Source organism: Lepidochelys kempii, chromosome 2 (assembly GCF_965140285.1).
Source record: "Lepidochelys kempii isolate rLepKem1 chromosome 2, rLepKem1.hap1, whole genome shotgun sequence".
NCBI lineage: Eukaryota > Metazoa > Chordata > Testudines > Cheloniidae > Lepidochelys > Lepidochelys kempii.
In genome coordinates, this window is record NC_136381.1 from 81,796,709 (window position 1) to 81,821,459 (window position 24,751).

General features: G+C 41.7%; 2 protein-coding genes across 10 annotated transcripts in view; one reads left to right on the forward strand and one right to left on the reverse strand.

Moving 5' to 3' along the window:
• Window positions 1-13,380, forward strand: part of NPC1 (NPC intracellular cholesterol transporter 1) — a 52,028-nt gene extending 38,648 nt beyond the window's left edge. For all 3 annotated transcript variants that reach the window (XM_073331384.1, XM_073331386.1, XM_073331385.1), the window contains 7 exons: window positions 2,300-2,415; window positions 3,257-3,386; window positions 3,866-4,066; window positions 5,997-6,228; window positions 8,751-8,864; window positions 11,043-11,205; window positions 12,018-13,380. In XM_073331384.1, coding sequence (XP_073187485.1) covers window positions 2,300-2,415; window positions 3,257-3,386; window positions 3,866-4,066; window positions 5,997-6,228; window positions 8,751-8,864; window positions 11,043-11,205; window positions 12,018-12,100 — 1,039 coding nt within the window. In that variant the 3' untranslated portion in view covers window positions 12,101-13,380. The remainder of the gene's footprint in view (window positions 1-2,299; window positions 2,416-3,256; window positions 3,387-3,865; window positions 4,067-5,996; window positions 6,229-8,750; window positions 8,865-11,042; window positions 11,206-12,017) is intronic.
• The window catches only part of RMC1 (regulator of MON1-CCZ1), a 28,848-nt gene continuing 16,644 nt past the window's right edge, over window positions 12,548-24,751 (reverse strand). For 4 of the 7 annotated variants that reach the window (XM_073331388.2, XM_073331387.1, XM_073331391.2 and 1 more), the window contains 11 exons: window positions 22,166-22,277; window positions 20,465-20,509; window positions 19,775-19,828; window positions 18,270-18,398; window positions 17,394-17,500; window positions 16,660-16,779; window positions 16,251-16,328; window positions 15,553-15,657; window positions 15,397-15,465; window positions 14,815-15,040; window positions 12,548-12,720 (listed from right to left, as the gene is read on the reverse strand). In XM_073331388.2, the coding sequence (XP_073187489.1) occupies window positions 12,641-12,720; window positions 14,815-15,040; window positions 15,397-15,465; window positions 15,553-15,657; window positions 16,251-16,328; window positions 16,660-16,779; window positions 17,394-17,500; window positions 18,270-18,398; window positions 19,775-19,828; window positions 20,465-20,509; window positions 22,166-22,277 (1,125 nt within the window). In that variant the 3' untranslated portion in view covers window positions 12,548-12,640. The remainder of the gene's footprint in view (window positions 12,721-14,814; window positions 15,041-15,396; window positions 15,466-15,552; window positions 15,658-16,250; window positions 16,329-16,659; window positions 16,780-17,393; window positions 17,501-18,269; window positions 18,399-19,774; window positions 19,829-20,464; window positions 20,510-22,165; window positions 22,278-24,751) is intronic. The other 3 variants (XM_073331390.2, XM_073331389.2, XM_073331393.2) reach the window with 3 other exon arrangements.

The window sequence follows — 24,751 nt, forward strand, 5'->3', positions numbered from 1 at the left end:
ACAAAAGTGATTTTATTAAGTATAAAAAGTAGGATTTAAGTGGTTTCAAGTAATAACAGAGAGAAAAAAGTAAGTCACCAAGCAAAACATGCAAGACTAAGCCTAATACATTTAAGAAACTGTTTACAGGTAAAATCTCACCCTCAGATGTTCCAATAAGCTTCTTTCACACGCTAGACTCCTTCCTAGTCTGGGCCCAATCCTTTCCCCTGGTGCAGGCATCTCAGGTGGAAAACAGGGGTGTTCTCATGACTGGCAGCCTCCTTTGTTCTCTTCCACCCCCTTTTTATAGCTTTGGCACAAGGCGGGAATCTTTTGTGTCTCTGGGTCCCCACCCCTCCTTCTAAATGGAAAAGTACCAGATTTAAGATGGATCTCATTACCAGGTGACAGGGTCACATGTCACTGTAAGACCTCATTCTTCATTATCCAGGGGCTGGCCCACAGGCACACAGGAAGGCTTGCAGATAAATAAACCATCCACAACCAATTGTCCTAGTCAATGGGAGCCATCAAGATTCTGAATCACCATTAATGGCCCACACTTTGCCTAATTACAGTAGGACCGCAGTGTTATACTTCATATTTCTAGCTTCAGATACAAGAATGATACATTTATACAAATAGGATGACCACACTCAGTAGATTATAAGCTTTGTAATGATACTTTACAAGAGACCTTTTGCATGAAGCATATTCCAGTCACATTATAGTCACACTCATAAGCATATTTCTATTAAACATTATGGAGTGCAACATCACAATGTCTTATTACAAGGAACACTTCCTGTTTCAGTTGCTTATAAGTTTGCCAAATGTTTGGGCTGAAATTTTCCATGCTGGGATTCTGCCTTGTACTGAACTTTTTGGAAAGCTTTAGCAAAAATGGTTCAGCAGTTTTCCAGAACAAGACTGGGGGGAAAAGACTTAGTTTTACATGTGTTTTTAAAAAACACTACAATTATAGTGCTTCCGTGCTTTGGATCAAGGACCTGAAATTTTATGCGGAGTTTTCTTTGGTGTCAGGGATGTGCCCTCTTGCTGTTCCCATGAAAAACTGAATTTGAAAAATCTTAGTTAAGACATGCTCAGGTAGACTTGTTAGAGCTTGACCGCTTGAACTCATCAAAGATTCCATCTGTACTTAGCATGCTCCAGGTTGTGATTGCAGGGGCTGAGCAGGACTTTTGCTGTAATTGCTGCTGTAATTCATGTGGTGCTGGGCTCAGGAACTGAGAAAGAGGAATCTTTCTCCTGTGCTCTCGATGATTCATCCGCCGGTGCCTAGGCAGTATGGAGGAGGAAGTGGTCTGACTCAAATGCAGTGTGGACAAGAGACATCTGGGACAGTGGTTGTCAACCTTTCCAGAATACTGTACCCCTTTCAGGAATCTGAAGCCTGAGCCCTGCTGCCTGGGGCTGAAGCATGTAACTTAGCTTTGCAGGTGCCCCACCTCGCCCCAACCCAAACCTGTTCTGTGCCCCCTTGGGTTAAGAAACACTGATCTAGATGAGTTGAAGTACCCTCTGGAAGACCTCTGCATATCCCCATGGATATGTACCCCTGGTGGAGAATCACTGATTTGGGGTGTGGTGGAGGGAGTTGATTGGGCCTGGGAGCTTGCGGGCAGGGGAGAGATAGGACTGGCTGGGCAAAGAAACTAGTACTGGGGAGCAGAAGAGTGGGACTGGGATGAGGAGACTGGGGTTTGGACAGGGAGCCTTGAACCAGGGGACTGGGATGAAGAGTCTGGAGTGAGTGAGACAGGGACTGGCTATGTGAGGAGACTGGTATGAGGAGCTAGAGTTGGGGAATGAGAATAGATAGTACTGGGACAGGGACTGCTAGAGGGGACGGGGCAGAGCACACTAGGTATCCCTAGAACACATTCCCCTCCAGTGGTTGATCTTGAAATGGAACCCAAGATTCCTGTGTCTCACCTTTCGTCTGCTGTCAGCAAAGATCTGTGAAACCCACCAGCAAAATTTCTCATCCCCCTCTAGTGCTGGTCCACATAAAAGATAACCCACTACTCCCATTGGCTTAAGTAGCAGAGGTCTGTGCTGTGGATCTAAAGTTCCAATCCTGATGTTAAACCCCGTGGGTGTCGATGTCAGAATGATGGAATTTTTTTTCAGTGTGTTTTTTTAAAATCCTAGTTTGTATGTAATTTGCTATGTTAAAAGAACTCTAAAAGTTGTGAAGTTTGAATGCTTTTAAGTAAATGCCAGAATTAAGGTTGTGTCTCTTGAATCATCTGTCTGGTATCTATTGGTATCTATTTTTGTTATGTTTCAGCACAAGGATAGGCTTTCCCCCCTCTTCATGGATTGATGATTATTTTGATTGGGTTAAACCACAGTCATCCTGCTGCAGAGTCTACAACACTACTGGACAGTTCTGCAATGCTTCAGGTACTCTGCGTTTTTTTTCATGTTTCCAGTGTTGCTTTAATCATATTTACAAAAGCTTTTCAAATACATTTTCTTCTAAATAAGGACTTGAATCTACCCTCTTCTTTTAATATCACAGCGTTCAACCTGCTTTGTGCAACTTTTTTTTTTAATTGGCTAGATGTACTTTACTTTCCCATTCTGGAATTATTGCCATTTCTGGAAGGAGACTAAATTTAATGCAGTTTAAATGTTAAAATGCTGCGTTCTTAGAAGATACCCTTTTGGACAATAATGTTCCCAAAATAACTAATTGACGTATGGACCACTTTGATCCTTATGAGCTCTAGATAATGCAATCAGCAGTTTATGGCCCTCGTGTCTTGAAAATTGCCTGCACTGTGCCTTGCGTGTTGGGATCTGTTGTACGGTACTGAATACAGAACATAGAGCTCAGTAACACTATTTTAGTCTTTGTATTGGACTAGCCTTATCTAATGTAACAGCAATCCCAAGCACAAAGAAATGGGTGTATTTGATGCAGAAAATATAGGACTTAGCTCTGTATTTTGGGTTTTCTCTCTGGATAGAGTAAGAAGAGTAAAATTTTTATATAACTCTTCTTACTCGTGTGTGTGTGTGTGTGTGTGTGTATGTGTATGTGTATGTATGTATATATATATATTATATATAATATGAGCTACCTTTATCCAGCAGTGAAAGAATTAGTTCTTTTAGGGTTGGATGAGCCCTTCAGGTCACTGAAGTGAAACTGAGTATTGTACAATGTCCTATAGATGTACCCTTGCTGTCTGGCTGACATTGAGTGCTTTTTATTTCTTTCTGCTTTTGTTTTTTCCAGTTGTCGATGTATCCTGCATGCGTTGCCGTCCACTGACTCAAGAAGGCAAGCAGAGGCCTCAGGGTGGAGACTTCATGAAATTTTTGCCAATGTTCTTGTCCGATAACCCTAATCCTAAATGTGGAAAAGGGTAAGTGCCTATAGACTGAATCAGTTTAATCTCTGTTGAAAATTAGCAGGTGAAATAGGAACCAACAGTGACACTTGTTTATGAAATGTATACCCATCATCCAAGCCTCTGTGGGCACACCTGCATTTTAATTTTAAAAACATACTGAAATACAGACCACCTAAAAACAGAAAATCCTCTTGTGCTCCTATGAGGCAAAGTTGTAAGTATCAGATTTTCTTTTGTCCTAGTTATCTTGTCTGGAACATCCTACCTAAGTGATCAACATACATGATCTCTTGTGGGGGCGCTAGTTAGTACTTTAGGAATATTTTCTGATAACACTGTAGAACCCATGTCTCGTATCATAAGAATTTGCAGATAGTTGGATTTCTTTGCTATTTGAGTTACATTGAGAAATCCTGATTCTTGGCATCAAAATGAAAGTGGTTGATCTTGTTGCTTGACCATGAAGTAATACAGTTGCACTTCATGTACAGAGGACATGCTGCATATAGCTCTGCTGTCAACTTCATAAACAAGAACTCTGATGTTGGAGCTACTTACTTTATGACTTACCATACAGTGCTCAAAACTTCAGCTGACTTCATTGATGCTATGAAAAAAGCACGGATCATAGCAGATAACATTACTGAAACCATGGGCATCAAAGAAAAGAATTACCGTGTGTTCCCTTACAGGTATGTGGTGGATTTTTTTCGCTCTAGGAATGTGTGTATAGTAACTTCGGGGAAGAGGTCGTGGGTTCTGGAGAAAGTGCATGTTGGCTGGATGTATGTATTAAGGGCTGAGGAAGGATCTTAAAGTATTTTAGTTGTTTTTTTTAACTATGATTTAGCAGCTGGAAATAAGGAAAGCCAGCACCATGGGACCACCAGCATATGTCTCTAGGTCCCAGTTTGAGAACCTCTGTGTTAGGGGTTCTACCAAGACAATTAAATACATTGTTGTTCGAAGCCAGTCGCTTTCCAACCTACTCCTGCCAGCGATTCTTCCAATCTACCCCACAATAAAGACAATGTTAGTCTTCTCCAGTTTGCAGGAGTTACCTGTGTGTCCAGTTTTTGCACTGTCATCTCTTCGGAGCCATATGTCCTCTGCTTTTCTTTTTCCTATCTGAATCTGTAGAAGGCTGACCAGCCATTCAGGAATTTGTGCAGGTCTTAGGGATTTTCCTTAGATGCCACTATTTCTTCATTTTACCTTCTGCTATTCCCTATCCTTTAAAACCTCTTGGTTTTTTATACTTGTTATACTGAACTTTTGAAAAGTTCAAGTGATTCAGTGCTCTAAATTCTTGCTGCTAATTGTTGCTATCCACTTTTTCCTGACCCTCTTCCTTGATGCTTTTTCTAAACTGTGAGGACTCTTCCCTCATAAACACAGGGATTTTAGAATAAACAAACAAAAAGCCAACTTTTAAATACCCAGAAGAGAAATTTCTTGCTCCTCAGACCTCTTCAAAACAGCTGATGAAATTAAATTGGAATCAATATCTTGCAGTAAAACTTATTCCTTTGACTTTCTCCACCTTAAAAAAACTTGAAAGAATATGAATGTTCTTAACAATATTAATGTTTCATGAAATTCACTTTTTTAAGGTTTAGCCTATTACCTGTATTTGATATCATCTTTTTACTGCCCTGTTCTCAATTAAAAAAACACTTAGGAAAATAGTTCTCTAGGATTAAAGAACTTTTTCTTTTTTTTTTTTAAATCTGGTTCCTCTATGGCTATTGTGGAAGTATAACATTGTATAAGTATAACGTTATATAAGGGGACTTGCTGGATACATTGTATATGAGAGGGCATGCCAAAACATGTTACAAAGTATCTGAGGGAGCACACATAGGGACAGTTAGCTTTTGAATGGAGAAGCAATTAAGATAGAGCCAGCATGTCTAAGAAGCAGGCATCAGAATGGAAGGTGTGAAGTGCAATTAGTTAAGTTAACTGGAAGCTGTTAAAGGAGATTGTTAAGAGTGGCAGGTAATTGAAGATACGTGACTGGTCTCGGGGATCGCGAAGGGTGGTGACTAAAATCTTTTTCTTCTTTTGTCTGTAACTTCTCTGTAACTTGTTCTCCAAAAAACTGTATAAATTAAGACACAAGCCCCACTCGGGGGGCTCACTTCTAAATGTATTAGCAGAGCAGCTTTGCTAATAAAACAGAATGGTCTGATAAATTGTGAGCCTGAGTCAAACTTTGACACTATGTATTCACTTAAAATGCTACAGTGGCACAGCTGTAGTGCTTCGGTGTAGGCACTTAGTACAGTGATGGGAGAGGTTCTTCTGTGGCTATAGCTAATCCAACTCTCTGAGAGGCGGTAGCTAGGTTGATGGAAGAATTCTTCTGTTGACCTACCGCTGTCTACACCCAGGGTTAGGTCAGATTAACTATCTCTCAGGGTGTGGATTTTCATGCACTTGAGAGATGTAGTTATGCTGATGTAACTTTTTTCAATGTAGCTCAGCCCTGAGTCAAGAAAAATAATAGATAGGTGTTTTCTACAAACCTCAATGATTCAAACGCTTATGTCACCAAGAATCATCTCCTAAATAGGTCTAACCAAATGGATGGCTAATGACTGTCTCTTCTTTCCACAGTGTGTTTTACGTCTTCTATGAACAATATCTGACAATTGTGCATGACACCATCTTTAACCTCTGCGTGTCCTTGGGATCGATATTCTTGGTGACGACTGTGCTGCTTGGTTTTGAAGTGTGGGCTGCTGTGATGGTATCCATTACTATTGCTATGATACTAGTCAACATGTTTGGAATAATGTGGCTTTGGGGCATAAGCCTGAATGCTGTTTCACTGGTTAACCTTGTTATGGTAAGGGGTATGTGTATTTGTGTGTGTGTGTTTAAAGGGGCTTTGATGTTTTCAGTGCAAAAGCAATGTACATAGCATGTCCTGAAATCTGTGACTGGCATTATGTTGTAAAACCTGACAATTGTAACTTAATATCTGTTTTGTATAGAAAACTTGCTAAGGGCATGGCTACACTAGTGTGTTTACAGTGGCGTACCACTGTAAACTCTCTAGTGTAGCTGCTTGAAGCTGACAGGAGAGCTCTCCAGGGCTGGAGCACCCACGGAAAAAAATTAGCAGGTGCTTAGCACCCACTGGCAGCCCCCTTCCCCCCAGCACCTCCTGTCCACTGATGGCCATGCTGATCAACTCCTCCCCCACCCCCTCCTAGCACCTTCTGCCCTCTGTGGATCAGCTGTTCTGCAGTGTGCAGGAGGCACTGGGAGGGAGGAGGAGCAGGGACGGGGTGCACTTGGGAGGGTTGGGGGTGGGGCCTTGGGAAAGGGGTGGAGTGCCTGGAACTGAGTGGGAGAGTTGAGCACCCCTGGGGAAAGTTGAAGCTGGTGCCTGTGGGCTTAACTACTCCAGCCCCTGTGAGTGGCAGAAGCTTCGGCGGGAGACACAGCACTGTCCACATGAGCACTTCTGTCAGTGTAACTCATGTTGCTTGGGGTGATTGATTCACACCCTTGAGCAACATAAATCATGCTGATGTAAGCTACAGTGTAGACATAACCTTAGACTTATTCTGACAGGAGTGAAGAGGTTAATCTCTTATAATGTGCTTTAGAAAATTTATACATGTGGGACTTTGCACAGATACTGTTAGAAAGGTAACTGCACAGTGTGAGATGGTGTGTAAAACCCATCTTTTACAGGCAGTGTGCATAAACAGAGAAGAACAGAGCTTGGTTGTATCTTCACTAACTTTTCCAAGTAGCAGCCGTGTTAGTCTGTATTCGCAAAAAGAAAAGGAGTAATTGTGGCACCTTAGAGACTAACAAATTTATTTGAGCGTGAACTTTCGTGAGCTACAGCTCACTTCATCGGATGCATCTGTTAGTCTCTAAGGTGCCACAAGTACTCCTTTTCTATTTACTAACTTTTCCATTGTTTCACTACAACTGATGCAACTTCTATCTGTAGTAGCAGTAGTAAAAGCAGGCTGCATATCATGTCATTTAGATCTGGTCTTGTGTGTGCATGCACATGCCATACTGTCTCCACACCATTAATCCCTGCATGATTAAGGTTTTACCCAACTGATGCCTCTGCACACTGGGAACACTACAGCTGCTGATCCAAGGGTAGAAATGCCTGTGGCCAATCTAAGTTAAGGGATACAGTAACATCACTAAGAAAGGGTGTAGTGTAATGGAAGGGGAATGAGTAAAAAGCTACTGTAGGCCTTGGAGAACCATTTCAAGACTCTGGCCATATGTTTTGTTTGCCCTCTGGTGACTGTTTTAGGAGAGGTTTCAGAGTAGCAGCCCTGTTAGTCTGTATCCGTAGAAAGAAAAGGAGGACTTGTGGCACTTTAGAGACTAAAAAATTTATTAGAGCATAAGCTTTCGGGAGCTACAGCTTGCATCCGATGAAGTGAGCTGTAGCTCACGAAAGCTTATGCTCTAATAAAATTTTTAGTCTCTGAGGTGCCACAAGTCCTCCTTTTGTTTTAGGAGATGCTTTAATGCAGGCTTGAAAAGGACAAACAGTGCCCGAGCTAGCGTCTAGCGCCAAACAGTGGCTGTTGTAAGAGAAATAAATAGCAAATGAGTGAAGGCCCAGTAAAAACTTGTTGGCTTTATTCAATGTCTTATGGGCAAGTGAGAACCAGACAGCCAAAAACTATGTAAACACAGCTCATTTTCTGATGCTTCATGTCTTGTCCATGCTACAAAATGCTGCTGATGGAGTAAATTAGGTGTACAGTTGAAGGAAGACTTTAAAAGCAAAAGATACACACTTATAATGGAACCCTGAGAAGAAAAAGTGCTAGTGAGGGAGTACAATGACTCTTTCAATGCAGACGTACCAATCTCCGTTGGACTTTTTCATAATGCAGTGTAGATACACATAAGATCTCCATGGGTGTTTATCTGCAAATATTGAACCTGTTTTTGGAGTGGTATCAAAATTCAGGATCAAATGTCAAAGTTTGTTACATAAGAGAATGTTTCTACAGCAAGACCAGTTGTGTGTGTCTTTCCTCCCCCCAATACAGTCAGTGATCCAGTCACTAGCCAGTTTCCTAAGGGTCAATACACTGGTGCTTTTTACATATTAACTGCTTTAATAAATTATATTTAAACCAGTCACTGAGCTCTGTGCTCATGGTTTTGTCACCAGAACCCCCTCTCAAAATTTGCCCTACAATCTCTGATCCCAGCTTTTTTAGAAAAGTCAAATTGTATGTTTTGACTCTCTTGTATATTTAGACTGGCATCTTGGACAGTAATTTATAGCCTCTTTGGCCCTCAATACGTGGGGGCTGAAGTGATAGCTTGGCACCAAGAAATTAACTGACCTGTTCTTACTTTCAGAGCTGTGGTATCTCGGTGGAGTTCTGCAGTCATGTCACAAGAGCATTCACTGTTAGTGCCAAGGGTAGCAGAGTAGAGCGTGCAGAAGAAGCACTGTCCTGCATGGGCAGTTCTGTAAGTGTCTGTTCCTTTGTAGTAATATGTTCCTTTTGTGTGTGCAGACAAAATGACTTAAACTCAAGTTCAGTGCTTTCCCATCATCACTGCAACTTTAATCAAGTAATACCTTGTTACTTACTAAATGCTTATGTTGTAGGATCCACTTTGCCTGTCATATACTGGGTGTCATTCTGCAATGGTTAACCTTCTGTTATAATGGTGTCAGTCACAATTCCCTACATGAGTCTAGATTTCTGTTATAGGCCTGAAAATAAGGTTTATAACTTCTGATTAGTTTGATTTGATTGTAAATTGTGATGCTTAAAATTGACTAAAACTTTCTAAAATTCATTTTTAAGTGTGACTATTCAGTGTTAGGTCATAGCCTGAAATTTTAAAAATGCTTGTGTCATTTTATTGGCTCAGGTGTTCGGCAGGCATTATAGAACTCCAAACAGTTTCAGCTTTGACTTCTCTTCAATGTAGTTAACCTCTGGCGGTGCTTTCAACCAAAATTAGTTGGAGTATAGACTAAAGCCTGAGTGAAGGTTGCACAGGCTAGTTATGTTAGCTAACACATGGTATAAATATACTTTTTTGGGGTCTCTGTAGTTAGTTGGGTGATCAGCCACACTCATGTTAGTGTCCTTGCTGGTGTTGCATTCCCCCATATGTGTCACTAGGACTTCTGGGAGCATGGTTCTTAGTGCTGCGGTAAGCTGAACTGCTGTGACTTTCCCAATGGATCATGTGAGAAATCTTCTGTCCTTCTGGGAATGCAAAGGGAATTGTTTTCCAGTGCCTTCCCCCCAGCGGTAGAATGGTTTTTCCTGTGTCCTCACGACAAATGGGCAGCTTACCAGCCTGATTGCAAGCTTCACTTGGGCTTGAGTGAGACAGCTAGCCTGTGTTAGAAACTTCAATGAAGTTGGGTCAGATGTCTGTGTGTGGATGGGAGCTGGGTTGGGGACAGCATCTGAGAAAGAACCTGAGTTAAGAACCTGCAGTGAAGTAATCCCCCCAGAATAACACAAGCTAAAATCTCAGTGAAGGCAAGGCCATTTTCAGTTTTTCCAGCTGTTAGGATTCCCCTCTGCCTTACCTTGACTTCCTTTTTTCTAAGGAAGATGCTCCCTGAATTGGAGCAGGGGCCTGTAGAGGCTTAAATATAATTCAAGCACATGATGATGCTCAATATGAGATTAAAATCAGCTGGCTGTGTCATGATTAAATGGAACCTTCCTGTGGTGATCACACCATGTCACATTGGAAGGGGAAATGGTTGTCAGAAAACCTTTTAGCCAAGTCAAAATTCCCTCTTCTAGTTTTTTGTTTCTGTAACATCTAAATATAAAATGAAATTACTAAGGGGGTGAGAGATGTAGTAGTGTTACAGGGGGATTCTTTATCAAGTGGGACTCCCAGTAGACTAACTTTCTTGATCTCCTTTCCTTTTTTGATTACATGCTCTTTTGAATTATACTTATTTTAGCTATATTCCTATTATCCTTCCTCTATTGCAGGCGTGGGCAAACTTTTTGTCCCGAGGGCCACATCTGGGTATGGCAGGCTATCAATACTCACGAAATTGGGGGTAGGGGTGTGGGCTCTGGGGTTGGGCCAGAAATGAGTTCAGGGTGGGGGTGGGGCTCTGGGCTGGGACAGAGTTGTTTGGAGGGCAGGAGCGGGATCAGGGTGGGGGTTGTGGCATGTGGGGGGGCTTAAGGGTGCAGACTCCAGGCAGTGCTTACCTCGAGCAGTACCATGTCCCCACTCTTGCTCCTATGTGGAGGTGCGGCCAGGTGGTTCTGCATGCTGCCCTCGCAGCTCCCATTGGCTGCGGTTCCTGGCCAATGGGAGCTGCGGAGCTTGGGGCAGGGCACTGTGGAGCCCCCTGGCTGTCCCTATGCATAGGAGCTGGAGGAGCGGGGCAAGCTCCTGCTTCCTGATAGGAGCTTGAGAGCTGGATTAAAAGGTCACAGTCCAGATGCAGTCTGTGGGCTGTAGTTTGCCCACCACTGCTCTATGCAGTATAAGGGATGATTGTACTTTCAAGGAATATTGCAATATTTAAACTTTCAGAATGGGGTATTTCTTCATTCTCACAGTTTCGCTAGTGAATAAGCAAGTCACATGACACCATGTCATTTTGCATGAAATCACTTAATTATTTTTAACCTCTTCTATTACCAGGTTTTCAGTGGTATCACTCTGACAAAATTTGGAGGAATTGTAGTGTTGTTCTTCTCCAAATCCCAAATCTTTCAGATCTTCTACTTCAGGATGTATCTAGCTATGGTGGTGCTTGGAGCTATCCATGGATTAATATTTCTTCCTGTTATGCTTAGTTATATAGGTAAGAATACACTGGACTGCTAAAGATGGATTTTAAAATCGGTGTAGTCTTCAACTTATCCCTCTCATTCAGTAAGAAAAAGTCTACAGCTGTATGCCTAAATAAACAGCTAGGGATATAGTTGCTTCAAATACATTGGATCACCTGCTGTGACCCACTTACAGTTTAGTTTGTAGTAATTTGGTCCTGTTAAAATAGATCTGTTTACAGCAGACTTTCCATCCCTTTTCAGTAGTCTATAAATATAGTTGCACACCTTGTGGTAGCATTCCTGGAGTGCTACCAGTTCCGGTAATGTGTCTTACTGAGTCTCCTTTCTCAAGCCCTCAGTACAGTATTCTTTCCATCTTTAAGTGAGTTTCCTTCCACTATGCTGTGGGTACAGAAATGTTCACTGTGCAAGAGCTAAGAACATCTGTTAAATGAAAAATGCTTAATTCTCCTTCCCCATTTAGAAAGAGAAATCTCCAGTCTATGCTTTTCTACATCACTTGTATTATGAAAGTAAATATTACCTGATAGTGAGTCATTAGCAGATGTACTGTATACAAAATAATCTAATCCTCAAAGTTGATATTTTGGCATATAGATGTTTGTGTTAAGAACCAATAACATTTTAAGTAAGGTGATCTTAACTACTTAGAGGGAATACTTTTCAGGAAAGCTGTATTTCCTTTAGAGGAAATACTTAGTCAAAGCAGAACTAATGGATTATCTACTTTCTAGCTAACAATACTGCCCATCTAGCTTATAGCTGCCTGTATTACTGAAGGAGGATTTCAGAATATAACTCTCCCTTTTCTTTTACTCAGGTCCATCAGTAAATAAAGCTAAAACGCGTGCTGCACAAGAAAGACACAAAGGTACAGAACGAGAGAGACTCCTCTACTTCTAGCCCTTTTAACAGTGTTCAGTGGACTTCATGAACTGTGGCTTAGGCCCCATTCAGCATAAGACTGAACTGCAGCAATGTTCTATGACTATCACACTGCCCCTGGGTTTAACTTGTGCACCAATCCAACTACAGGAGAACAGCAGCTTTGGATATAAAGCTTCCAAACTCCGGAAGTATTACTTGTGACTCATGGACTAGTATTACTAAAAGGAGATGTATTAACAGGATCTCTATTTTAAGAGGCTGCATCTTTTTCTTTGAGAAATATAACTGGTTAAACTTTTTCTCCAAAGCAAACTCAAGGTGATGTGTATATGAGAATGGACTGCCAAACCACTGACGCTACTTTTAAATGCAACTCAATGCAATTTTTTGGCTTTATTTTTAGGGGAAAAACAAGCCATCACTCCAGAGGTTGTGTAATATTTTTAGTAATATTTGCCACAATGGTCTGTATATACTTTATTATAAAATCTGTAGTTCAAAATCTCATTACTTAAATGCAATAAATTATACATTTTGTATGAAAACAGTACACTTTCAGAAAGTGGTAGGCTTCATGAGAGCATGTTCTCCAAAAATCTGCTTGAAGAAGGTGACGTGTTCTTCACAATGTTCTCCTATAAGACAGGACAAAAGGCTTAGTTAGCACAAAATCCTATTATATTGTCCCTATGATGGGTGCGGTGACACTAAAATTCAGAACAAAATCAACTGCACCAATACTGGTGTTTAGGTTTTTCCTCCATGGAAGCGGTTTTTGCTTTACTTGCTTATGTTTTTAGCTTTTTTCATTAGAAGCAGCTGCTATTTTTAGAGTGAACTTCCCTTTTAAGGCTTGTCAGCTGAATAGCCTTAGCTTCTTCTGTTTTTAATGGTGTGACTGCAAGATCTGGGTATAGTTCTTCTAGGCTAGAGGCATATGCAGCACAAATTTTCTAATAACTGGGAAGGGAAGTATTGAAGTAGTTAAAAGGAAACAGATAGTCCTTTGCTTTGGGTTTAGGTTGAACGTGTTACCTTGTGAGTCCAAAATTGTGGTGGTCACTAATCCATAATTCTAGCTCATCTTCAAGTGACTTCACACAAGAGGAATGAGACAGCAGGGATGGTGTAAGTCTTTTTTTATGCAGTTAAAAGTTTCAAATAGCTTTTGGTTAAGAATGTTCACGTACCTAATTATTTTGAAAGGTTCTTCTGTATGCTCACTTTTGTAAACTTGATATTGGGGGAAGGGCACAACTTAAATGTTTCTAATAAACTTAAAGGCTGTTTGTTTATACCTTGATGTGTAACTTGGCTCTGTGCACTGACAAAGAAAGCAACACATGTATGGGATACAGAGAATGTTTGCTGAAGTTCTAAGTAGTAGCTGCTGTCTTAAGGGATGTCTGTACTGCAGCTTGAGCACAAATATGCCTGAGGCCCTGGATCTGCACTTGGGTGATGTGGCCCTTGCTATTTTTTAGTTCAGTACTCTACTTGGGTTGGGAGGTGCACACTCAGCTGCAGTGTAGCCAGAGTAGGTAAAACAGCATGTTAAACACTAACTCATTTCGACACCCATTTATGATTAGACTCCTGTCACTCATTCAAGTTGCAAAATTATCTGCTAAATTACGAGTATTCAGGCCTCTTTCTTTGCCTTAAGGAAAGTGTCATGAGTTTTAAACACCTGATGAAAGGCTGGTGTGAATCAGTCTCATGGTAACCTAAATCTTGCCAGTGTTAGAAGCCAACTAGCCTACAGGAATGTGTACAGTAGGAAAGCTTCCCCCCCCCCATAACTTTACTGTAGCCAGGGCAAGTTGGAGTTCTAGCACCTGTTGGTGGTCAAGCTAAACAAGTCCATGTCAGTTAGGTAATGAAATCTTCTTTGTGTAGTAGACAAGACTGAGCCTAGTCAAGCCCAAATGCTTTACGGGAATTAACATGTGTGAGAGCTCTAGTGAACACACAGCTTTGATCCTAACCAAGACATTACTCTTCTAGCACTAGTCTTTAATTTTTAATATAAGGTAAAGTTGTTTGCCTTTGACAGTGCAGCATATTTTGAAACTAATTATATTCAGGGTTAGAGTGGTTGTTACTACAGCTTAGACATTTCATCTATAACTGGAATCATTTTATACATTGTAGGGATAAGGTTGACCACATACAGATGCTACAAGTTAGAACTATGGCCCTACATCTCTCCCCCTGGAGAGCTAACAATTAACTTCCACAGCCAACGCTGACTCTGAGGGCATGCCATCTCTAGCCCTCTTCGCAATCAAACCAGGTGATGTTAGCACAGGTGTGGTAAGCCTGAGAAGGAGCCAGAATTTACTAATGTACATTGCCAAGATCCACAGTAATACATCAGCTGCCTCCCACCCACTGGCAGCTCTGCAGTTCAGCTGTTTCATGGTGCACAGGAGGTGGGGGGAGGGGCGCTAGAGGTTGAGCACCCCCCAGCACATTGGAAAGTTGGCACCTGTAACTCCAGCCCTGGAGTTGGTGCCTATACAAGGAGCTGCATGTGGCTCTAGAGCCACAGGTCGGTCACCCCCATGTTAGCACAAACATTTTAGCTGTCTTGAGTCAGTGGGGGTAATCTTTACTAACCAGGCCCCAACCTGCTGAACTGGAAGCCACTGCTAACTCAACTACACATTTATATTAAAGAAAGGCAGATACTAACTCAGTAATTCCATTTTATACCATCCTTTTACCTGGGGTGAAATTAGGGTTCCCTCGTAGCCTCTGATTTCTTTGTTCAAAGAACCTGAATATGGTATAAAAAAGCATGTTGTCATCTGCCTGCTTCGCTGCATCAAGGAACTTGCGGGCAGAAACACTGTCATGTCCTCCAACACCCCTGATGAATCGCAAGGCAGCCAGCACCTGGTGCTTGGACAGTAGAACCTCTACTATTTCATCATTTGCTGTAGAAAGTCTCTGCAAAGCCAAGTAACAAGACAAAATTAAAGCCATAAAGTGATTATATGAATACTGTAATACAGCCTTATTTACAGTCACCTCTCGTATATACTAACTGGATGATCAGGGACAATACCGTAGGGTTTTAGTTGCGGGGGAGAGATTGGCCTGCTAAACCCAGGGTTGAGAGTTCAATCCTTGAGGGGGCCATTTAGGGATGTGGGGCAAAAATTGGAGATTGGTCCTGCTTTGAGCAGGGGGCCGGACTAGCTGACCTCCTGAGGTCCCTTCCAACCCTGCTATTCTAGGACTTCTGCAATCCCCCATTCATGTGACATGTTTGAAGCAGATTTTATTTACACAGTAATTCTTACCTTTAACATGTCCAGAGACAACTGATGTGCAGGGGGATAAATGCTCTCAAGAGACAACAGCAGGCAGGCCTGAAACAGTAGCAAAGAGTACTGTTGAAGTATTACCCTTAATTAAGCCTAAAACGGGTGTCATGGAATCCGTAGTGACATACATACCAGTGGCTTTGAGTCACTTAGCACATGGTACTGCAGGAACTGATGAAGCATGTAAAACCGGTTGTGCTGAACAAGCGTTTTAATGACCAGTTCATATAGATAATGCTGAGGATGCAAGAGATAGGGAAAGAAACTCTAAAGCAGTTTGACTCAATATCAAGTCTTTAGTTGTTTGTTGGGTTTCAAGATCTTCTAGAAAGTGGAACTGAATAAGATTTTAGTTAGAACCATACATAAGACTTCCAGTTTGAGTACTAGCTTTTCCCTGTTCCCAGTTAAATGTAAGCAGTATGGCTCAAAAAATGGAAGAAACTTCATTCTCTTGCTCAAATAATTAGACTGAGGCTGCCAGCTTGGTAGCCAATAGAGATCCTTGGTCTGTGCACACTGAAACTGTACTGAAAGCAGCCTTAGAAGCACAGTGATGTATTAAGTTTCAGGTAGCCATTTAGAGACTGGACCCCTTCACCTTAAGGCCGAGCTGCTGCCAAGGCTTGCCGATTCTTCCTCTGCTGCTTTTTGAAAATCTGGACTGTATTTTGAACTGATCTCTAGAACCCAGAGACACTGCTCATCTCCCACCTCTACTACTGTAACAACCTCCTCAAGGCCCATACCACTCTCCTCCCATTCTACAGGAAACAGGATTTAAAAGTATGAGCAGGCACTGCCCCTTATTGCTTTTTGCAGAACTTTACCTGAACTGCAATCTGGAACTGGTTAAGAGAGCGAATGTATTCCATCAAGACTGCTATAGTGAACTTGTGAGGTGCTTCCTATGCAGCAAGAGGAAAAATTATGGTAGTTAAAATTCTAAAGTGGCGACTTGCATACTAGTTAATGGCTTAGATTAGCACCAGATTCTCCTGTCAGGTACTGGCAGAAGTTACTGTTATCTAACCCAACACTCACTCCACATAATTATGATATTCAACTAGTCTGTTACCAAAGACAGCTTGTGTCCTTCAGAAGAATTGTAGTGAGTATCACCAGTCTTTCCGTAGTCCCATGTACCCAACCTTCCTCTTAGGAAAATTTTCCTGTCTAGCACTATCAGTTCTTTGCACTTGATTCATTCACATGTACAAGTTAAGTTTCTTTACTAACCTTCTTTTCAGTAAACACTGACAGAACATGTGTGTACATGTCAGACTGGTCAATAACTGCTTGAGTACGGACTGGTCGTTTCAGAAGGGGATTGCCTCGGCTCTGGCCTGTTTCTACCACCTACAACAAGGCAGAGGGAAGATGAATAGTCTTATTAACAGGAAGCTATTTTGTACTGAGTAGGCTTTATGTACACAGGGCTAAGTAATCAGTATGCGTTACCTTTAGAGCAAAATCAGTGGTCTGATCTAAGGCTAACATGCTGTTTAACTTTGACAAACATTCTTGATTCAACTCTTATTGTACTATGAAAAATCTTCAGCTTTATTCAGTAAGTCAAGTTTTCGTAGGGCTTAGTTCTGTACAAGCTAGCTCATAATATGTATTAAATACAATGTAGAATGGTGCTTTATTGTGGTGTAGGTTATTCCCATTGGTATCTGGTTACTCAATAGTTCCACCAGAAATACTCAAGTTGGGTGCAACCTAAAAAACTGATGTGGTTGAAATATTTAGAACATAAGTCAGAAAATTCAAATTCATGGTTCTGCAACAGTATATATAAAAGTAGAAGAGCTATTATGCTGTAAAGTTGAAGTTCTGTACACATGCAAAGGGGAAGGTGCACTTGCTATGGCTAACTGACTTCAGTTTTCATCTCTGTGATGAAAACCATAAGGGTTAGTATTTTTTGAAATGCGTTGTCTAAATAGCCACTGATGCAGATTACTTACCATTGTATAATTCTGCTCTGCTTCCAAGTACTTTTTATACTCATGATTGAGTTTATCAAAAACAGTGGCAATCACAGCCAACGTTCCCCTGTCTGGTTCACTTAACACTGAAAGACAATAGCCATAAAAAACAAGATACTGATAAAACAGTCTGTCCCTCTTGCTAGTGGAGTATATACTCCAGTAATGTTTTTACCACAGACTCTTTAAAGGTAACTGTTACAGTCAGGAAATGCTCTTAAGCACAGCAGAGTAGGTCAACTGACCCATGAACATCCTAAATTCCAATTTCCCTTTACACTAAGGGTATGTCTACACTATGGGTGGTACCGCTGCAGCAATGCTGCTGAGGCACCCGTAACATAGACACTTCCCACATCAACAAGACGTTTTTCTGTATATGTAGGTAATCCACCGCTCAGGTGTGTCAACATGGCTAGTTATAAATTTTAAGTGTAGACTATAATAAGCACTATGATTAATTGGAATGCAAATGCCTTTTGCCAGGATATGAAGATTCATTTGGTGAAATCAAGAATTGGGTTCAAAGAAGGAACCAGACTCATCTTACATTTTCAAGCATGTGCACACAATTGCCATCAGAAAATGATTTTGAGAGAGAGATTCAAAAGCAACATGGCTTAGATATTGTTGGCAGCATAGGCAACATCACTGATGAGAAACTATGTTGAGAATGTGGTTCAGTCACTGGTACACAAAATGCTTCCCTAATTTAGTCCCTGGTAGTTCACAAAAGAAGATACTGAGCTCAAGGCAATGGAGAACTAGCCTTGAATGAGGACAGTACAGGAAGACACCTCTGCAATGCTTCCACGAAAGAGATGGAGAGACACAACCAGTAAGAGCAAGACTTACTCTGAGAACACACAGATAGGATAACCATTTTGCATTCCTTTCTCTGGAGAAGAAAATCCATTAGCTTTCCTTTATCTGGCAAGAGGTTAACCACAGGCTCAAGTTTCACCTCGAGATTCCAGAGATAACCTAGGTTTAAGAGAGCCAACCATCAAGCCTTATTAAAAATATTAACTAAAAACTAATCACACAACTAGTGAAGACCACTTCAGTTTTGACTTAACACGTGAAAAGTCGTACATGACAGTCTTCCATAGCCATACAAGTTATTTTACACTTAAGCCTTGTCTACACTACAAAGTTTTGTCAGCAACAGTTATGCCGCTTTAATTAAAGCACTTCAATTAAAATAGCTGTTGCATGTCCACACTAGTTCCTTGTGTCAACAGAGTGCGTTCACACTAGCAGCTCTTGCATTGACACAGAGAGCAGTGCACTCTGGTAGCTATCCCGCTGTGCAACTGGTCACAAGGTGCTTTGGGAAGGGCTTGCAATGCTTCATGGGGCAGGTACAGCATCACATGATGTAGGTTTCTCAATCCTACCATTCCATGGGAATACTAGTAGATTGTCAGCCACTTTTCAATTGAAAAGGGTGGGGGGGGGTGAGAAGGAGAGTGGTGTGTCTGGGGTGCTGGAGACAGCAGGCTGACTGACCTATCCTGAGGGAGGGGGACACCTCCCACCCACATCAGCCCCCAGCTCTGCTCAGCACAGCAGTCTCTTCCAAAGCAGCCCACTCTGCCTATGGTTCTGTGATTCCCTCCAAGTTCTCCCACAACATCCTCAGGAGCAGCATCCTGAGCAGCCCTGTGAGCTCTCTCTGCTGAGGTATGTCAAAGCAGCAGTCCTGTTCCCTTCCCCTCTGCCCCGCTCTCTGCAGCAGCAGTCTGCCTGCAGCTGTGTTCCTAGTGCAGGGCAGAACATTCCTCCTTAACAGTTAGTTCCCAGAGTAGCATGCTCAGCTGTTAGATACTTCCCAGAGCTTTGAAAGGGGAGGGGCGCATGCCTGTAGGGAGATCAAAACAGTGAGCAGAGCCATCACAGCAGACATTGTGGGATACTAGTGGAAGCCAGTTATGTCAACAAAACAAACAGCAGAGTCTACACTGACTGTCACTTTAACTATGCAGCAAAAAGCTCTATGCTTCTCCTTGAGGTGCTATGGTTTTGCTGCCAAAAATAGCTTTGTTGTGTGAACACCTCCTGTTTTGTCAGCAAAAAGCAGCTTTTGCCAACAAAACTATGTAGTGTAGACAAGGCCTTAGTTTCTCCCATTCTGCCTCTTTTGTTAAGACATATCCAAAATAGTTTCGTTACTTAAGTGACAAACATGTAATCACCTTCAGTTATGCTTCATTAACCCTGATGTCCATTAGTGAGATTCACATTGATGTAAATGGAAGTTAGACTATTACGCTAATGGGACTGGAATTAGAAGGATAGGATAGAGGTGCTGTACTTCAATCTAAAAATTAATGGGAAACTTATCACATCCAATTTACCTTCACTTGCGCTGATTATAATATCAGGCTGAAAGACAATCCAGGAGGAGGAATCTAAACGTTAAAGAAAATTCTTAAGAAATAAAACACCAGCCCTACTTTTGATACTAGCATATCTGTTTATAAAACCACTCATATTAGCATTGGCTTAAATAAAAAAGCCCCCAGAAGTTGCTGATTAGGACCGAATTCAAGCAGCCTCATTCAGATCTCCAACATTGTCCCCTTTGTTGTTTATCATCCCTTATGAACCAGTCACAAGATGATTTCCTCATTTCCTTATGACGTTTCAGCTGAATATATTAAAGGAATTTCATTCCTAGACCTCTTAACATTAAAGTATATTCTGATTCTGTATTGCAGCTATAGCACACTTTTGCTTTCAAAAGCTTTATACCACCATTTAATTCTCAGAGAAGCCTTATCTGAAATGAGAGACTACGAACCCCACAATGCTATCTTAGTCAAGTTATAGTGGGACTACATTCAAATATTTTGTTGTAATATTCCAGTACTCCATTCTTTCACCAAAAATCCTACTAACAGGCTTGTCTAACAGGCAAGGAAGAACAAATATTTGATTCCCCCTTTTCACTTTATTTCTAATAGCAGAAATCCTAAATTTGCAGGTGCATAGAGAAACAATTGCATCTGGACAAAGTTCCAGAATAAAATTGAACCAAAGGATACAGAGTTTACATGGAACAGGAGACTGATTAGTCACGGAGGCTGGACCTGCACATGGGGGGAAAAGTTAACATCTGAAACAAAGAAAAACAAGTCCCAGGACAGACGGATTTCTCCAGCTGCCATGAGTAGGTAAGATTTATTAGCTGATTAGCGTGCACATTCTTGTTTATGCAAGAAATTAACTATCATCTGTTTTCCTTTTCAAGATGTAGTAGCTCAGTTTTTAGTAAAATGTGTCACGAATCACACTTGGTTTTGTCACCTTGTGTTGTGTTGAAATCATAACTTGCCACTTTATGGTTAAAAGACTTTTTGCAACACTAACACCTAAGCAGCTTGTTGCTTTGATGTAGCTGTATGAACAAGAAGCTACGTATCACTGTTAACTGACTGCAGAACTTGTTGCCTCTTGAGAGACTCTGTGTTCCTTCTGCCTCCTCACTTATTTCTCAAATTTAAAGCTATTCATTAGTGTGGGTGTTATGATTTCAACACAACACACAAGTATTCCACAACTCAGTTAAAAAGAAAAAACATGCCATAACCCATCCTAATACAATAAAAATAATGCTGCTCAGTTTGCTCGATATCACATGCAAGCACATTATTGTATTTCTTAGTTCCTCAAAAAACTGGAAAGTGGTTTTTGCATACTGAAATTAAGCAATCCTGTTTGTTACATAATATTAATTTGTGAAGTAGTTACATATATACCCACAACACACATACATCAGTTGCCAAGTCACATCTTCCAGAATCACTATTTCCATTGTGACTTCAGAGAAAAGAACAGGTCAGAATTAAATTCTTTAAAGTGGAAGATCCCATCTCAGGCAAAATATATACAAGATCCTCTAGTCCAGTCTAACACAGCCACTGTGTGCTACACTGCTTGTAGAATCGTAACTGTGGGGCTACTGTATCTGACCCGGGGGTGAGCATCCCAGTGCAGGAGAGATCCTCAAGTGGTGCAGAGTTTGTGTAAGTAGATGTTTCTATTCCACCCATGGCTAGTGTAAGGGGCCTGGATACTGTTATGCTGTGCTGATCCTCTGCCATGGTTTCAGCACCTTGGGGCTGTTAGCAACTACAGTATATTACAGAAACCCTCAGGTTGCTCTAATGTATGCCATGGGACCAACCCTGTTACACACAGCAGCTCCAGAACTGGGGGAGCGCAAAGGTGTGCTTTACACCACCATAGCTGTATAGTAAGAGACACACAGTTAAAGTAACAAGTCAGCACTTTAATTGTACACAAGTGAACAGTTCACTGACACTGAACACAGCTCCCACACACCACTTAAATTTTACCTCAAGGTATGATGGTAGGTGAATAAGTATCTGTCTTAAGGAGTAATTGTTACTTTTGTGCATTTTATCACAGTTTAAGCACAAGAGGAGAGGAAGGGTGATCCAGTGAATAGGACATTCAGCTAGGGCTCAGAAGACTGGGTTCAAGTCCTTGCATTTCCATAGATGTTCTGAGTGACTCTGGACAAATCACTTACCCTCTGTGCCTTGTTCCCCACCCCACCCCCTAAGATGGGGAATAATAGCATTTCCCTACCTCACAGGTGTTGTGAGGAAAAATACATTGAAGACTGTGAGGCACTTAGATACTATGCTAATGGAGCTTGTATATGTACCTAGGATTGAAAAACATGTTCACTGTGTTTAATTGCCATGTAACCCTTTTACCTGCCACAGGGATCTGATAGGGCTGTATTGATCGAGCTGGAAGAACAAGCTGATGAAGGGTAACGGTCCCATCAAATTCTCCCTTTAGTTTGATATCAAATATTACAGATGTCTAAAATTGAAAAGAAAGTGCCCCTCATTTTTCATGCCCATGAGAAGACATTCAGCAATTATAAGAGCACATCTCAAGTCATTCATGTTCAAATGGTTTTGCATTTATTTCATCTTCTGCTCTTGTAATAATTAAATCATGTTACTTACTTCACTTGGTTTATAGGTTTTCCAAAAATTACCAGAAGTATATTTTCCTCAAATTACAGACTCAATTAAAAACCATGCTCTGCAACATCTACTAACGGGGCATATTATCCGAACTCTTTTTAAGCTGCCTGGAAGGAGTTCATTTAGGAGACAAAAGCTTTGTGTGTAAGTAAAGATCTAGCCACCATCTACGCAGTCCTTCATCACAGACAGATTAACTATTGAGGCTCCAATCTTGCAAGAGCTCTGTTTTCAATGGTACTACTACGTGCATAAGATTACACATCTGCCTAGGAGTTTTTGCAAGACTGGGGCCCTAAATTATTAAAAGTTAGCCTGAATGCAACATTAAGGTTGGGAAGTCAGACACTCAAGTGCCAGGAAGTTCCCAATGTTAAGAATTTAATGCTCAACCTTAACTCAGGCCCCTTTTGAGATGCCTTAGAACAGTGGTTTTCAAACTTTTTTTCTGGGGACCCAGCTGAAGAAAATTGTTGATGCTCACAACCCAACGGAGCTGGGGATGAGGGGTTTAGGGTCTGGGAGGGGGCTCTGGGATGCGGCAGGGGGTTGGAGTGCGGGAGGGGTCAGGGCTCTGGGCTAAGGGTGCAGGCTCTGAGGTGGGGTGGGGATGAGGGGTTTGGGGTGCAGGAAGGGATTCTGGGTCGGGGGGGGCTCAGGGCTGGGGCAGGGGATTGGGGCGTGGGTTTATCTCCAGCGGCTCCCAGTCAGGGGCACAGCCAGGGTGCAGAGGCAGGCTTCCTGCCTGTCCTTGCCCCGTGGACTGTGCTGCACCCCGGAAGCAGCCAGCAGCAAGTCTGGCTCCTAGGCGGAGGCATGCAAGCAGCTCCACGCAGCTCTTACCCGCAAGCACCGGCCAATGGGAGTGCGGAGCCAGTGCTCGGGCAGCGCACGGAGCCTCGTGGCCCCCCTGCCTAGGAGCCGAACTCGCTGCTGGCTGCTTCCGGGGCACAGCACAGTGTCGGAACAGGTAGGCACCCGCCTGCCTTAGCTGGGCAACACCTCCGACAGGACTTTTAACATCCTCGTTGGCGGTGCTGTCCAGAGCCGCTAGGGTCCCTGGGTGCTGAGCAAGGCGACCCACTACTGGGTCATGACCTGAACTTTGAAAAACACTGCCTTAAAAGACTAATTCTCTCTACTTCAGTCAAATACGATAAAGTAATTAAAAAAACCTACATTAGTATCAATGTCTTTTGGTTTATTTTAGGATTACAGCTAATGCTCAAAAAATTCAGGGAGTAGTTAAGGCTCCAATGGGAACATTAGTTCAGCATATTGCACATCCTGTATATTTTATAGCATATATTTATGCTAAACAGTAATGAAGTGTGTTTCAATGAGACATTTACAACTTCTCATGCAAATTGCTCCAGCAACTGTCAGAGCAGCAGCCTTGTCAAGCTTCCAGATCTTGTCAGTGAGAATGTACAGTGATGATGAAAGCAGGGACAGGATTTTATTAGGCTCTGAGGCAAGTATATCACTTTGCCTCTCATCACATGCAATCTCCAATTGTTTTTCCTCCCAAAACCAAGCAGGGTGTCTAATGAGAACTGTGGGAGAGATTTTCAAGGCACAAAAGGGCAGCTTGGCACCAACTCCTATTCAATGGGAGTTGGCCATCTCATTGTCCTTTGATGATCTTCTCCTGTACATCCATGGTGAGTTTTAAACTTCAGCATTTTTGCTACAGCTTTATTGAAAAGGTGTATTTTATTAGAACACAACACACACAATAGGGAAGTAGTTTTGCCATTCTCCTAAAACTCAAAAACATACAGAAAGATTTTGCTCAATCCTTTCTCAAAAATAAGCTTAACTTTTGAAGCAAGAGATAGGAAGACAGCCTCCAAAAAGGTGAATGTTTTGGAGAATCAAGACCATGAAAATTACAGGGTTCTAGAATGGTAACTGTTTTGCAATCTGAATAGTAGTAGGCACTACTCTACATCCACTACACTACAAAATAAAATTTGTTATACTGGCTTAGTTGCATCCTATAAACACATGCCCCTGGCCCAAAACAGAGAGATGGAAAAGTTCTTTTGTACACATGACTTTAAAAAAAACAAACAATCAAAAACTTTAAAAATCATGTGAACTATTATTTTCTCCCCATATGTGGGTTTTTAAGATTTGTTTGAGACTTAAAAATCAAGATCAGTTTCTAGCTGCAACCATTTGAGTTACTAGAATGCAAAGTTTCTAATCATAAGAGGAACATGGGGCTTTCAATGGCTGAACCAGCTTTGCTCCAGCTGTAAACATATAAACCTTTAGGCTGAGAGAAGCAGACAGGTT